The 15,641-nt window shown below is 47.3% G+C and overlaps 1 protein-coding gene across 1 annotated transcript in view; it reads right to left on the bottom strand.

The window, feature by feature from the left end:
* Positions 1 to 7,640: 7,640 nt before the first annotated feature.
* The window catches only part of LOC119375209 (homeobox protein Nkx-6.2), a 31,289-nt gene continuing 23,288 nt past the window's right edge, over positions 7,641 to 15,641 (bottom strand). The window contains exons 2-3 of the mRNA XM_037645397.2: positions 13,843 to 14,012; positions 7,641 to 8,318 (exon numbers count right to left, since the gene is read on the bottom strand). Of these exons, the coding sequence (XP_037501325.1) occupies positions 8,097 to 8,318; positions 13,843 to 14,012 (392 nt within the window). The 3' untranslated portion in view covers positions 7,641 to 8,096. The remainder of the gene's footprint in view (positions 8,319 to 13,842; positions 14,013 to 15,641) is intronic.

Below are 15,641 nucleotides of genomic sequence, written 5' to 3'. Positions count from 1 at the left end.
AAGTCTTACACGAGCCAGTTTACTTAACTTTTCTGATAAGTTTTTGAAAGTTAGAAGTAGTTTTCATAATAACAACTTCTGGGGTTCTCAGCGCTCATACCACGACATGATTATGAGGCACGCCGTAGTGTGAGGCTCCGGATTAATTTCGACCACTTGGGGTTAATGGAAGCAGACAAAGGACAAGGTACGTTGCCCTTTCTTTCTTTTTTTTTTTTGGCAGTTGCATTTATTTATTTCCTGCTTGCAAGGTGCCGTTTAGTCTCGTTACTCGTTTCACTTCTCACTTTCTGCTGTAATCTCGTCAGCAGCAGGCCATCAAGCCCCTATCACTGCAATCTCAGCAGAGAATAAAGTCCTGTGTGGGTGGCATTACCGTGAATATAATTTTGACTTCTTCGGTTAGGTTTACGCTCTATACTCCCTTTATACCGTCGGTCATCTTTGCATTTAAATCTATTTGTTCGCGACATCGTACGCGCATGCGCGTCGAGGACGTAATCTACACTGACGACCGTGGGTGGGTCTCGGTCTCAGGTCGAGGGCCGCATTCAGGTTCACCGTTTCCGGCCCTTGCAGAGAGGGGCTCGCGAGATCGGGCTCATCGCGTCGTCGCACCTTGTCGGACACGGCTCGACAAGGACGATCGCGCGGCGTGCCATTCAAGTGGCGCCAGGGTCCAGATGGGAGCACCGGGAAAATGAAAAAAAAAGGGGGAGGGGGGGGGGATTGCTTGCGCTGACATGCGATCCAGAGACTCAAAAGGAAGTCAATAAATTTCAATGAAACGCCTGGAGGGCTCGCCATCGCGCCGATATCCTCTCGAGAGGCGAAACCCAAGGCGGTGGCGGAGACCCCGGAGCGAGCGGGAGCTCGTGCGGAGGCCCCGCTCCATTGAGCAACGGCTTCGCGCGCCGTGCTCGGCACAAATCAAGGCTTTCTTTTCTCTGCTGCTCTGCGTCGCGCGCGCGAGCTCCCCGCCGCGCTGTGTGCGCCCTTCCCACCGCCGCGTGTTTGCGCAGTCTCGTTCCATTGAGCCGGCGCGCTCGGCTGGGTCCGGGGCCCTTTCGGTTCCTCCTCGCTCCTTTCTCGGGCCGGAGAGGGCGAGGGATTAAGACCGGGGAGCGGTCGTTTGTCAAGCTAAAAGGCAGAAATGTCATCGAGTATTTCGGCCCATCGGAATATAATGTTGACTCGTTTGAATGGAAGGTGGAGCCCCTGGGAGATGGCCGCGCGCGCGCGCTGGCCGACGTCGCCCCATTTAGCGCTCACTGCCATGCCCGCGCCTTTGTTATTTGACTTCGGGCTTTGCCAGAGTGGCCGCTTTGTTAAGTGGGTGTCATTGTACGCCGTGTTGCACAGCCAGTCGCCCCAGGGCCGGGCCTAGGAAACCCGGTCCGTCCAGCGCTCTCTCCAGCGCATCAGCGTGGAGATTTCTGGGCACGAGAACGTTCCGGGACGGAAAAGCATTGGACAAATGTGGGCGTGCATTTAACGCTCACATATAAATTTACTTTAGGTGTTTTTAGCTTTACCGGCGTTTCCATAGACTACGAAACGTGTGACGGAATTGCGTAACGATTCTATTCGGATTCTTTTCTTTCCCGTGATAGTCTAGTGGTGCCAGCGGCGTTTCGCCTGCGTCATCACCAGAATCGGTCGATCGTGAGCCGTTGATGGGAAAAAAGAAACATAATAAGTGAAACAATGAAATTATTAGCCTCTACCGGCAGAGGATTCTCTAAAGAAACCAGTTCACACCTTTTGCAACAAGTTGATGATTGACATCCTGCGCCTGTCTTCCTTACGAGTAATGTAAGACCATGAATACGTTTATTTATTCGTGTCTTGATCTCACAAAAGGTAAACGATTACACCTGTGCTGAACCATGTAAAAAAGAAAGAAGAAAGTCAGATAGAAAGACAGCGAGAGAGAGAAAGAACGCGACGGAATTGACAACGCTCATGTTCTCCTGCACCGTCGATCCCGGTTGAGGAGAGCCAGCGCATGCGCACACTTTATAAGCCATGCGGAGTGTTCTTTCGCCTTTTCTGCACGACGGGGGAAGAACCTCCTCAGCGTGTCCAGATGTCCCCTGTCCTCGCTTACCGATCGCGGGGCTCGGCCATCCAGTGTGTACAAATTTTGCGGTATTAACTCGAGCGGCCTTTCAAGAAACAGGCTGCCATATGGACCCGAGCGTGACGCGACAAAAAGAGGAAGAATGAGGGGCAGACATCGAGCCGTGGGTGAGCCTCCTTTGAGACGCGGCCCCCGCTTGACTCGGCCTTTTCAGGCAGCGCTGACAGCCGTGCATGCTCACCGCCGAGGCGCAGTGGTCGTCAACAGCCGATCATCGGCTGCCCTCCTCGGAAGTCAACCGGGCCGACACAATGCGGCCTGCGAAAACCACCGGCATCTCTTAATAGGCCTTAAATATAATGGGGCCGAGCGGCGGTCAGTACGCGGGGGGACAGCGATTAAATCTTTTCACAGCCCCGGTGTGCGCGCGCAGGCAAAAGAGCGACTCCGCGTTGAACGGCTGCCGACAATGGGAACAACCCCCTTGCCCCTTCGCACCTCCCTCTTTCAAAAGGCGGGGAGAGAAGGGGCCCCCAGAGGCACGCACGCGGGACCCGCACCAGCGATCGTGCACCGTCGTTTTGTTCTGGTGCCGTTTCACGCGGCGACAATGTGCGCCAAAGAGGAAGCCCGCTGAACTGCCAGCGCCGGGCGCGGCGACAACAACCGCTCGCCATTTGTTAATGCCTGGTGAAGAGTCGGAGAGAGCTGAAGATTTATCAGTGACAAAAGTGCGTGCTCGCCGGTCGCTTGCCTTTGTTGCATAGGATGTTGATAGGGCGTCGATGAAAAGGTGATCGCGCCGGCGGGGACACGCACTGGAGCTCGAGAGATATTTCGATTATGTGGTCAACCTCCTTTGTGCCCGCCCTGGCACTCAATTTGTTATGCAAGGAACCCGTTGGTGGCCAGCTCGTGCGCACCGCAGGTCGCGCACCTCTACGTTTCTCACGAACGACGCAGCGCGCTCGCCGTGATGCTGCGAAAGTGCGCGCGCGGAATGCCCGTCTGAAAGCGCCGCTATATATTGGTGAGCCCCTCGTATTATCCGGATGCTCGGAAGCGATAGCCAACTCTCGTCATGCTTTCGAACCTCGTTGTGCGTAGTTCCGGTCTAACGCCGATCGTCTACTTCTTTCATATACCTTTTCCCGTTTTTCATTTTCGAGCGCTGACGCTTGTGTTTAATTCTGTTCAGTTTTCGATATTTAACAAAGGCATCTCAAGTAGCGTTTTCGTTTCCAATAGCGCTCTGCATGTTGTCTCCCCCTCGCGAATCTGTCACTACGCGATGTGACGTGGGAAGTGATCATTAAGTTATTTATATACAGGGAGGCGCACTCTTACTGGCTCACGATCGCAGCAAGATGGCCGTCACAGAGTGTGGTCTATAACATTTGCCCAAGCGCCGAAAGACACATGTATGCGTAGTTCTAGCGAAGGTAACAATGAACAGCGTTGCTCTGGTCATTCGTTATTATACTCCCGTATGAGGGAGGGTTCACAGGACACATTCTGAGTTCGTAGGCAGAAACTACCAAATGGGTCACATTTGCAAACAAGCAATGGATATCCTAAAAAAAAAGAATACATTTCAAGATTTATACCGTTTTATGGGCACTTGGAGAGGAATCTATGACGGGTAATGCAGGGGCTCACGCCGCTGCCTGTGATGACATACCCCGGGCTATCCCGCGAGGTTCATAAGCCCTGCTCAAACCATACGAAAGCATCTCAAAAAAAAAACAAAAAAAAAACGCATACATTCTTAGCCACTGGGTAGAAGGACTTACCCACCCCCGCACCCCAAACTCGCAACAGAAGAGACGGTCTTTTTCCGAAAACTTCATGCCTACACATTCCCTCACGGTATTCTCTTGCACTGCATGTATCCCACAAGCTACCGGAACGACTGTACCTATACTGCACCGCAACCAATACTCAACCATATGGTGCGAGATATGTGCCGCAACCGATCGATACCGCATATCACCCGACTAAACGTCGAGCTGTGTGATTCCGAGCTGACAAGCTCAGTCCTTGAAGACCAGCAACGTCTGGTGAACAGGGCCTATAGCTGTCGGTATACTGGTTTAGGGACGCCGCCAACCTTGGATGGCTGTAGGCTCTCTTTCTCCAATGAAGCTTATTCCTCATCCTATGACGTTTTGTCACAGCTTAGCTCTATTGAAACTTTCACGGCACTTGACAGTCACTGGTAAGTAACGAACCAAGCACTTACAGGCCTTCTGAAAGCACAAACAGCGTCCTTCAATAGTTGCGTAGCACTTTTGCTAAAGTGAAGCCGTAAATATTATGTACGTATACAGTGTGTATTCTATGAGGATCGTGCGGATGCAATGTGGACGTATATGCTTTCGGCACTAGTTTCTGAAACTTTCTTGAAAAGATAGTGCTTGCACACTTACTGCAATCACCACTCGAGATAAAAACATGATGTCTCATTTTTATGTTACATCGTAATAGAATTAATTACCAACTTTAGTGCGTTCAAACAGCTTTCCCATTTTTTTTCAGCTTATGTAACAACGTTCACTGTCGACCATTGTTAGGCCATCAATAGTTTCTTCTTCTTCTTCTTCTTCTTCTTATTATTATTATTATTATTATTATTATTATTATTATTATTATTATTATTATTATTATTATTATTATTATTATTCAAGCCTTGAACTGAGCGGAGCTATCTATTTTTGTCCAGTGTACATTCAAGTTATTATCAATGCGCTTCATTTATTTATTTTTTATCCTAGACGTGGCGACAACGCTAACATAAAGGTTACTACTACTGACCTTCAATCTTTTCACATGTTTGCTCGGCGCCAGAGCTATGCAAAAGATGGGAGCTGTTGCACACAGAGTGTATATTTGCACGCTGTGGAAGGCTGAAACGAGTGGCATTTTTACGAAGAAAATATCAAGCTTTCATACGCTTTGGAAGATTTCATTTTTTTATTGTTCTTATTGCTTCGGCAAAAAGACACTGTAAATAACACAGTCATGTCAATATACAGAACCAGCACAAAATCCCAGTGGCGCGTGCAGATTCGACAGGACAGCGACACGGGCAATTACGCCATCAGTTTTGATCCACCAGGAAGATATACAGGGGGGGGGGGATGAATGACACAATCGCTGAGAAAAGCTTTGCATGGCACACACGGCAGGAATGCCACAATTTTCAGCGTACTCAAGCCATGTACTTTGGACGCCGAAATGTATACATGTAGCCGAGATCACAAGAAACGCCATTGCCGTAAACTTTCGCCGTGTATCATCTATAGACACGACAGCATTTTTTTCTTAAGATGGCTCTGTTGGTTTCTTCGTCCAGCGAGAAACATGAATGCCATAATCTCGCAATGAGAAAAAAGGAATACACGGAGCACCACGGGTTTTGCGTAGACACTATCGCTTTGGCGTGACGCACTAAGTCACAATATTTCGAATCGCATGAGAGGTCCGCACGGATGACGACGCCAACCTCTGAACAACACTCGGCGAACACAACGACCAGCACTGAGTTGCAAACTAAGATTCCTGGACTGAAATTTCTGTTTCGAAAAGAAAAAAAAAAAAGAAAAGCGCTCTGTCTCGGCAAGAAAGTTGTCATTTCCTCTCTCTTCACCGTAAGATATTTTTTCCCTCTCACACATCCTTAATGACGCACTCACATTTCAAGAAAGCTGAAGAATGTTCTACGTTAATTTCCTAAACTAGATATTAACCATCCGCGTGCAATTTTAAGTCACCGCATCTATTTACACGTGCACGCTGGTACGCTTGAAGCCATGTAAACAAAGAACACAATGGGAGACACGGAATTACGACACGACGTTCGCCTGGGCTTCCAAAACAGGGTTGCACTCACGCTGCGTCCTATGACGAAAAGGGTTACAGGTCAGGCACGACCGATCGAAGGGGACGTCATGCAATTCGCTCTATACTGGGTTCTGCTGGGGCGTCATTACTCGGGTGCGGGATGCGCTAACAGCAAGTCGTGGTGACACAATTGAACAGCTGGATCTTCACAACACAATGCTCATATCTGCTTACTCGATGAAGTATCGTTGAAAGAATTTATGAGCAGTGAGCGATCAAATTCAGCATCAGCGTATCGGCAAGGAGTCTTGTATTCAGTCAGGAGGAAACTGCGAGACTCTGGCTAAAATATGCGAGGCGAAGTCGAGTGTTTCCTTGACGACCACAAGTTCACTTGTCGAAACGATGACCCTGAGCTGAGCCTACTCTGTTCCCCCACTGTCCATCAAGCTAAGATACCCATATCTCGAGACCTGTTCAAGCCCACACAAGTTACTGTGTGGACTTTACAAATTCATTCAGTGTTTGACGAATGCTTTCTCGCTTTGTCGGATTATTTAACATAGAATGTAAATTGCACTTATAGAAATATATTACATTACTCTCGCAACGATTCGTAGAAAAAAAAAGTAATAAACAAACCGCACTAAACATGCAAGGAAATTGAACTCGTGGATGACAATTTGCCCGCAAGTGCTTCACATGCGTTTGGTCACGTGGGCTGGGCAGAGCACACGAGTGCGCATTCTGTCGCTTTTGAGTATTTCGCAGTGCTGTCATTTTCGATCTTGTCACGCTGTTCCTGGTCTGAATGCTTCAGTTGAATTAGGCTCCCCTCTTTGAAATACAGAAAGACATCAGTAGCACAACAATTTAGGTATTAACGTCCAGATGAATATATTACGATGTTGCACTAACGCAGAGAAGAAACGCCGGTAGGCTTTTCAGGGTGAATAAAACATTGTGCGACGACTCCGCTATAGCACAAACTGTTCGAGCACTTTCAGAAAGTCGACTTACTAGTTTTCTTTATTTTAAAACATACCCGCAGCGCCCTTGTCGACATTATTGCGGGTCATTGATTTTTATTCAATTACATTTCGCCAAGGACGACTTCAAGATTGTTCGTTGTGTTAGCGCTCAAAAAAATTATTGAAATAGTATTTTTATGGGTGAACGTATTGAGATCACATAAACGGAATCAGCAAAGATAGCCTTCCTTCATTTAGCTCATTTTATCAGACCGTGCTATTTTCTGTTCTGACCACATTTATAACACTGGTGCACGACAACAAAAAGCATGTGCAGCAGCGCAACTATACGCCCGAAACAGGAATACCACACATATCACATCGATCCTCATTCACTTATCAATCGATTTCAGACATACGCGCTAGGAGCGCTGCAGTATTAAGAGATCTTGGCGGATCCATGATGCATGCAGGGTACGTATTTCATATGAAAGACCTAATCAAAGAACCACGACTGCGTGGCATGTAGCAGCAGATGCTTTCGCCATCAGTGCATACAATGATCGCGCCACGCTGATCATACGTGGGCGCGTTGTCGACTGCCCGCGCTATCTCTCGGGCGTCGTCGGAAGCGTCAGTTCGAGTGCAGCATCAGTCGAAGTGTGCGAGGAACTGACATGTGCGACGAGACTTGGGTCACAGTGCTCATGTAACATTGCTAGAAGCGAGCTTGCCCGCAGACTCGTATACATGGAGGGCGTATGCGCTCAAAGAGAGAAAAAAAAAAGTGCGCTGGGTGGCAATGTCCAGCGACGACAAGGTGCGCGCGCATGTCAGGAGGGCGCGACTACGAACTTGAGTTGAGTCCTGTCACTGGGCTGTGGCCAGACGAGTGGCCCTCCCACAGCCTCAGAGTCCATGAAGTATTGGCGCATGGAAGACGAGTCCGAAAGAACGGGCGAGCGGATGCTCAGGGACCGTGCTCGCGCTTCGCACAGTCTTTGTCCCTTTTGTTTTTCTTCTTCTTCTGTCACCCAACCTGAGGTGTGGCACATTGAGCGCGAAAGCGCGCACAGTCTCTTATTATAGTATGTACAGTCTCTGGGTCTCCTGGGAGAACAACTATGTACAGGGCTAATTAATGCACGGGGAAGGGGAGAAGAGTATTGCACTGTGTGTGTGTAAGCGGTTGTAGCCACTTAGATGGAGGCTAAGCTGTCGGGTCGGCGGTCGTCGCGGTGGTGGTGCCGTAGCAACGGGTCCTCCTGGCGCATTTTCTTGGCGTCGCCGTGCTCCATCTCGTGGTCCGACACATCGTCGTGGCGCAGTTGCTCGGCCTCGTTGTCGTGCTTCTTCTTGGCCGTGGCCATCTCGGCGGCGTGCTTCTTCCGCCACTTCGTTCTCCGATTTTGAAACCACACCTGCGCAAATAAATACGCGAGACACGTGAGTTTCGCTTCATCGTCGACAAAGCCGAAAAACTGTGCAGAAATGTCGCGCTGGCAGACACCTCTAATAAGCAAACCTCACTCATAAAAGTCAACGAAAAGAAGATATTGCATAACTGACAACCATGGATATCAGAAATGATACGAACACTTAACTGACGCCAGAAAGGCTTGCTAAAACTCATCAACAATAACATTCTAGGCATTATGCAAACGCCCATTGCTGCTCTCTCTTTAAGGAGCAGGAACAGAGAGATGAAAGAGTTCAGAATTCTTTAATTTCAGCTCCTTCGCGAATACAGCTACTCGATCACTTCCCTCAGTTTTGTTGGATGCCAGACGAATAAGCGCAAAATAAAAAAATGAAGCCCTTTTGGTTGAGTCTGTATATACGCAGCTGGTGAGCGTGTTACCGAGTGCGACAAGAGTTAATCAGCATTCTGCAAGTGCCTAGCTGTTCGGTGCTTATATTGTATGCCGTTAGTGGAGCTTATGGTAAATGAACAAAGCTTTTTCGGACGCATAGCATCAACACGTTATCAAATAAGGAAGGCATATGAAGCAAATGAGACGGAAATTGCAGTACACTACAGCAAAAGTGGCGCTGTGTTTGTGTGTAGGTACTTTTAAGGCGAAAGCCTTAGATGCCTCATCAAACGCGAAAATTCACCGTCGGCGGCGTCGGCGTCAACACGAGTGATGCAAAAAATCATCATCATGTGACGACGTCACCGTATGGCGTCATCATAACGTCACAGATCGCCAAAATCTGTAACGTCATCGTGACGTCACATGATGACGTCATCACGTGACATCGTCGCTTGGGTAAAGGTGGGCCGATCACGGAGGCGGTGCAAAACCAAGTGAGGTGCAGAAAGCTTGCAATGCCTTCGATCCTGGAGGCAATGCAAAACCACGTTAGGTGCAGCAAGATTGTGGAGGGGGGCGGGGGAGGATCAATATATCGACTGAGCACAAAGAAAAAAAAGATGGCTTTCGCCTTCGAGTCGTCTTAGGCTAATGAATAAGGGACCCTTTGTCTTTTTACACTATCTATGAAAACAAATACAAACTAAGCATCAGCACAAAAAAAAATGTATTGCAACAGAGACTTAAGCATATAAAAATTTCAATAAAAGCATTAAAGTCATTTCAATCAGTCAACGCCAAGTGGGCAAGGCGGCAGCTCGCCTTCAAGCCCCATAATTCCATTATTACATCTTATACGTGCTTGACGCGTTGTGGGCAAAACATGGAGCAACAAAAGAAAAATTCAGCGAATGAAATTTTCTCTTTTTTTTTCTCTCTCTCTCCTTTTTACTGTCGCGTTTACAGAAGTATCGTTAGGTTGAATATAAACTTGTGCTTGGACTCAAACCCACATTCTTTCATGTACAAGATGAAGGGAAAAGAACTGTAACGTATTTAATGGTCCTAATTATTAACATTCGTAATTCAGCTTTTTAGAACAACAATACCGCGCATTCAGATGAATCTACCTAGAGAACGAGGAAAGAGAGTTATACCTTAGAAAACTTAGCTAGGAACGAGACAGGCAAATAAACAGGTACAACAAACACGGCATTGTTGTATACCTGATTATTTATCTATGTGAGTTCGTCTAACGCATACAAATTTACTATGAATTACCATCTCGCCCGAGTTCGCACCCTGTCAAATTAATTCATTTACTGTATTCACAACAAAGAGCAGTGTATTGAACGCAATCGCATTTAACCCATTGCGCAAAACGACAATGGTGGCGAAACTGCCTTTTGCATCGAGACGCATTCATTATAACGCACTTGAAAAAACGACACGCCGTGCGCATAGTCTTGCCTGAGTGTAGCGTTTTTGGAAATGAGAAACAAGGTCCCGAAAAGGCACTCGCTTTGCCGCCCTTCGCGGCAGATGCACAACAGCGCTGACACGCACGCGTATACGCTCTGCAAGAGCTTGACGGCGTTTAGTGTACAATATATTCAAGGCAGAGCGAATCGGCGTGATAGCCTCCGGGGTCAGACGGGGACACACACGGCGAACGTGTCCACGAGAACAAGCGGCCCGCAATGTCCCCCCGTGCGCGGTAATGAAAGCCACCGCGGGCATCTGTTGATCGTCCCCCTCCATCTCTCGTCATCGGGCCCGTGGACGTGGCGAGCGCAAATGAGGCCGCCCGCTGCTTCCCGTATGAGCGGCCTGGGATACCAATGCTGCACGCCCCAAGGCCTCGCACAGCGAGAGGGGCTTCTATGGTGGCCCTCGATGCCGAATGGAAGGCGCTTCTCTTGTCCATAGATTGGTGGTCGTTAGCGGACCAGTAGGAGAGCCATTTCACGCCTATTGAGCGAACAAGGCGCGAGGCTGGAAAACGGCCTCATTGTCTTCTGATTGTCCACTGGTGGTTACCAGATGAGCTGATGTCGCGGGGACCAGCTCTGTACTTATTTGCTGTCTTTTACTGTTGTTTCTCTCTCTACATGCAGGAACACCATCGTCAGGCTAATAGCCCAGAGTCGCGTGTCGCGAGCAAGCGGGTTTAGCCCTGTCGCGTTTTTGTATCTGCAATGTTCATAGTATAATGCCGTAATCCCCAGCCCCGCGCCTGCTCGATTTCGACTGAGAGTAAGGTTTACCGCATGGGCAAACTGTTTTTCCGTGCGTCAATAAAGCATGGCTGTCTGTCACCTTCCTTCAATCCCAACTAAGAACAACCACGGGATGAAAAAGAAAGGTTGATACCCTTTTCATAGGGATCGGTCCTACAACACGAAAGTGAAACGTGCCTTCATAAGAGCAGTTGCAGCTTTGCCGAACGTTAAGAAATACTAGTGCATAAATTTGCAGTGTCTATTGCAAAAAATAGCAGCAGAATCTATACAGAGTGAAGCTCCTTTCGGCCTTTGTCTTTCCCCCAATGCCCCGATAGGCACGGCACGATGCATCTTCCCGGGCATGTTCCACGCAATTTCTATAACAAGGTATGATGTCCACGATGTCGACGATCGTTTCTGACTGAACTTGCCTAAGAGGTGTTCCTTAGTTAAGCCGTAGCTGGAAGTGAAGTGGAAACTAAGAGCGAATTAAGAGACATCTCGCGCAGAGGCTACGCAACTATAGCGGGATCATTTATTGACGTCATTACCGTGACGGAAATGACGCCGGTAAATTCTTGTTGGAGCTTGACATTAAACACTATTACGTTAATAGAATATCAACTGCGGAATAACTTCGTGAAAGCCAGAGTTCTTCAGAAATTAATGATACTTTGAAACACACACATGTGCAAGCACACATAAAATCCAGCTCACCTGACCGCAGCAACTATCCTGAGCTTCACCGCAAGAGAACCTTCTCATCCCTAACTCACAAAGTAAACGTCATTACTGTAATAGTGGACACTTCATGGACCGTAAAAGAGGAAGAACGATGACACGTATAAAAAAAAAACTTGGTGACATCACTACTTTTAGAGGTGCAAAATTTATCCACTACTATGAACATAGCAATGAGCCGCTCCATTGCCGGTGTGTAAATAAAACAGCCCCCAGAAAGTCGGAAGAAAGCGATGTGTCCGCGTATCCTCTCTTCTGCGTATCCGTATAAGCACACTCTCCCAGTAATACTGACAACCATGGAGCCTTGGAATGGGAAAGTGTCCATGGTTGTAGGGAGGGAGGAGTGCGTAACTAGATTTATACAGGCTCTCCCCTTGAGAACGCCTCACAGGTGAAAAAATTGATTTGTAAGTTTACCGCTAACTTAGCTGCTTCACGTCATTGTAGTATATATTGTTTAATTAGATCCGAAATATGAGCGAGATCTTCAAATTTGACATACGTCAAATTTGAATATACTTATTAGCGCCTTCATTTTCACTTGGCGTACGTCAAATTTGAGTAAACATATGACATAACAGCGCGCTGATCCAGCTCACATTTGAGCAAACTTATGTCTGGCGACACGAACTACTCGTACGTGAACAAGCGCTTGTATATACAGTGCTGCATGACGTGAATAGTGAGTGACCATCAAGACTTAGATTACATTTGATATTGAGCTCGTTTCTCCGTAGGGTTTTTAATGGGCCTATTTTCTGGACAATACGTTATGTTGTTGCAGAAGGTATGCCTAACATGGCCCCAAGCAGCCGTAGCGCGTCATGTATAGGTGTCATTTTTTTATAGAAGGCGTTTCTACGAGGACTTTAATGGTCCAACAATATTTAAGTATAATATAGGGAAAAAAAGTTGCTTTAAAATAATGTGTCGGGCGTGGCCGACGTTCATAAATGTTAAGAGCACACTACTTGATACTTAGTTAACTAATAGTCCCGAGTTACCTTTATGATTAATCACTTACGTTTGCATATCGCTATTGACGAATTGTAGCGGGGGAGCTTATAAGACATATTTACCTGGAATGGAATGTATAAGGGCGGTGCGGATACGTGCCATCAAACTTGCGGTAAGATTGCACTGTTGTTTTAGGATACTATACTTTCGTAACAAACTGTCGCTTCGTGCACCGAAGCACAAGAGTAATTGGAACGCCCAATTACTTCATCGCGCACTTTTGGGAATGGATTCATTCAGAGTGGATACGCCTTGCTTACTCACCGGTTACAATTTGTAATTGCATTATGTGCTGGAAAATAATTACAAAAAAGTTATTTGGTAAGTTTTAGTCAATGAACTACTAATTCACTTTGTTCTAGTTTTTGTGGATGTCCGCAGCACCTGAAGGTCTACATCTGAAGAATTTTTCTTTTTTTCTTTTCCTCACAAACCCTATTTTAAATGATTACTTCATGTCTTCGCAGAAACATCTGATATAATTGCGGCGTGTTTGTGGCCAGCTTGTTGCACGGCCGTTTCCATTCCACGTGCGTCCTGCCGACAGATAGCGTTCCGTATTTTCGGTCATTGTGGAACTTGTACGCGATCTAAGGGATTAAAAAAATTACAGATTTGGCGCAATATGGATGCATATGTTAACGCGAAGCCTTAGGCCACAGGGTGTATGTGACCTAGCATTTTAAGGTTTTCGCTTCGCCTGTATACTTTACTGTTATATTGCTATATGAGTGCTAGTGCTGGCACGTTGTTTACGTTTTATACGCCTTGGTGGCTTGCTTGTAGGGGCTATTAATAGTAAACTAATATTGAGCGCCAGGTTTCCGCATCACACAGGTGCATATAATGAACGATCCCAAGCGTAATATGTATAGCATAACGCGTCGTACCATCTGCAGTGGAAAGCGAAATACACCAACCTAGCAAGAACGAGAAATCGAGCGCACGCCGCTAGACTACAAATGCTACGCCTGATGCATACGAGAAACGGTGAGGGAGAGAATGGTTGACGTCACTGTCAAACCCTGTCAAACATTCACCCCGAACTGGTGCTGCGCGAGGCGTGCTGTTGAGGGCTACCCAGGCGCGGAAGAAGAAAATGAGAAACTTAAGTACTTTTCATTTGAAATGTTGCCACTCACTTTTACTTGACTTTCGGACATGCCAAGGGCGTAGGCAAGCTTGGCTCTCTCGGGTCCTGCGAGATACTTGGTCTGCTCGAAGGTCTTCTCTAAAACGTAGATCTGGTGACCGGAGAAGGTGGGTCGCGTGTGCTTCTTCTTGCCGTCCTTGTCCAAGCAGTTCTGGGCCACTGGAGAGACAGACAAGGAGAGCACCACGTTCACTCTATGCCCATTAATTGTGCGCACGACAGAGAGTGACCGCAGGCATGGCTTTGTCACAGCATGTACCCTTGTCTTTACCGTTTTACTTATAGTGCACACCATTCTAGTTTTCAGGGAATTGGCTCCGCCATCTTGGGATAGTAACAGCTGATATTCACGCTATACCTCACAACGCACGACTGTTCGGATTTTGCTGGCAATGCCATCCGCAGCCGCCGCCGGTGTCCGTATAGCATGTATAGCTATCGCGTACGAAAAAAAAAAATTTTAAAATCAGCAAGGTTTGAGCCGGAATCGAAACCAGGCGTTCTCTGTGGGAGTCAAGTATTCCATAACTGAGCGTGAAAAAGCGCGCCGAGACGGTACAGAAAACGAAAAGAAGCACACATACACACAGCGCTGTGTATGTGTGCTTCTTTTCATTTCCTGTCCTGACTCGGCACGCTCTTTCACACTTAGTGTGTACCAGCTGGCCCGCCAACAAGCAGTATTCCATAATACAGAGCACGCCAGTGCTTGACACTTCCGCGGAAAAAGACAGGTGTCACGACGGGCGAGAAGTCATGTTTGCAGATGTAATGTTGCGTGGCAGAAGCGTACAATCGCACCATGCAGGCGTCACACCACGTGAACTGCGTAACGAGTGAGCGGTTTAAAGCTGCCCACCCATTACAAAGGGTTCAGCCATAATTAATAATAATCATCATCAGCCACAGCGTAAACAAGCGCGCGGCTACGTAAGTGCACAAAATGCCCCATTGACGCGTAATGGGTACTTCGCAACTGTATACTTGCGCTGCGCGCCCTGAAGGAGCTTACAATGGACTCTAAGGCCGCTCCTCCAGCTCACGCACTGTAACTGTGCTGGATGTTCCGCGGAGGCCTGGAACATCCAGCAATGTCGCAGTGATTCAGACAAAGCTGCCCGTCGCATTCACGCGCAAACACGGACTTGCAAACATTCATTTATTTCCGACAAGGCTATTGCGAAAGCACCCAGTTACGATTGTGATGACCAAGGGAGAAGAGCGTTGTAATGCGGAAAAGGCGACGACGGCCTTTACGAGCTCTGTCGCAGTAAGAATGAACGCTCAAGAGAGTTGCTTGTTGGGCGTACATTGCACTATCGTACTATCAGAATCAGGTTTGCGAACATTAACATATGTTGCAATGCGATGATTTACAACAGGTAGATATTTTAATTAGACGTCCTTTACAAAGTATGAGCAAGAATACTGAGAGCTGAACAATATGACAAAAAGATGCTTGTTAGTTTTTTCTTTCGTTTGAAAGGAAAGGAACATTTAAAAAGTGTTTCGCAAGCCTCCTAACACGGGCGTGAGTCATTGAGTGTCTGGCCATGCGTTGTGATCGTTCAGACGCACCTTTATGTTCCCAGCAAGCATGGCAAGTTTCTCAACGTACTCGCACAGTTTTCAACAGGCAGCTTGTCCTTTCGAGTTGCAAATTATTTGCTGTATGTTAATTTGACAGCATGCTGGCACTCTTAGAAATTAATTTTAAGAAAGAAATTGTTCCCACGCTTTCGCTATGCTATCACAAAATAGGCATTCGTCCACTGCTCTCTGGCCTGT

Source organism: Rhipicephalus sanguineus, chromosome 1 (genome assembly GCF_013339695.2).
Source record: "Rhipicephalus sanguineus isolate Rsan-2018 chromosome 1, BIME_Rsan_1.4, whole genome shotgun sequence".
Taxonomy (NCBI): domain Eukaryota; kingdom Metazoa; phylum Arthropoda; class Arachnida; order Ixodida; family Ixodidae; genus Rhipicephalus; species Rhipicephalus sanguineus.
The sequence above is the reverse complement of the archived record's forward strand: the minus strand, read 5'-3'. Positions and strand labels throughout refer to the sequence as shown.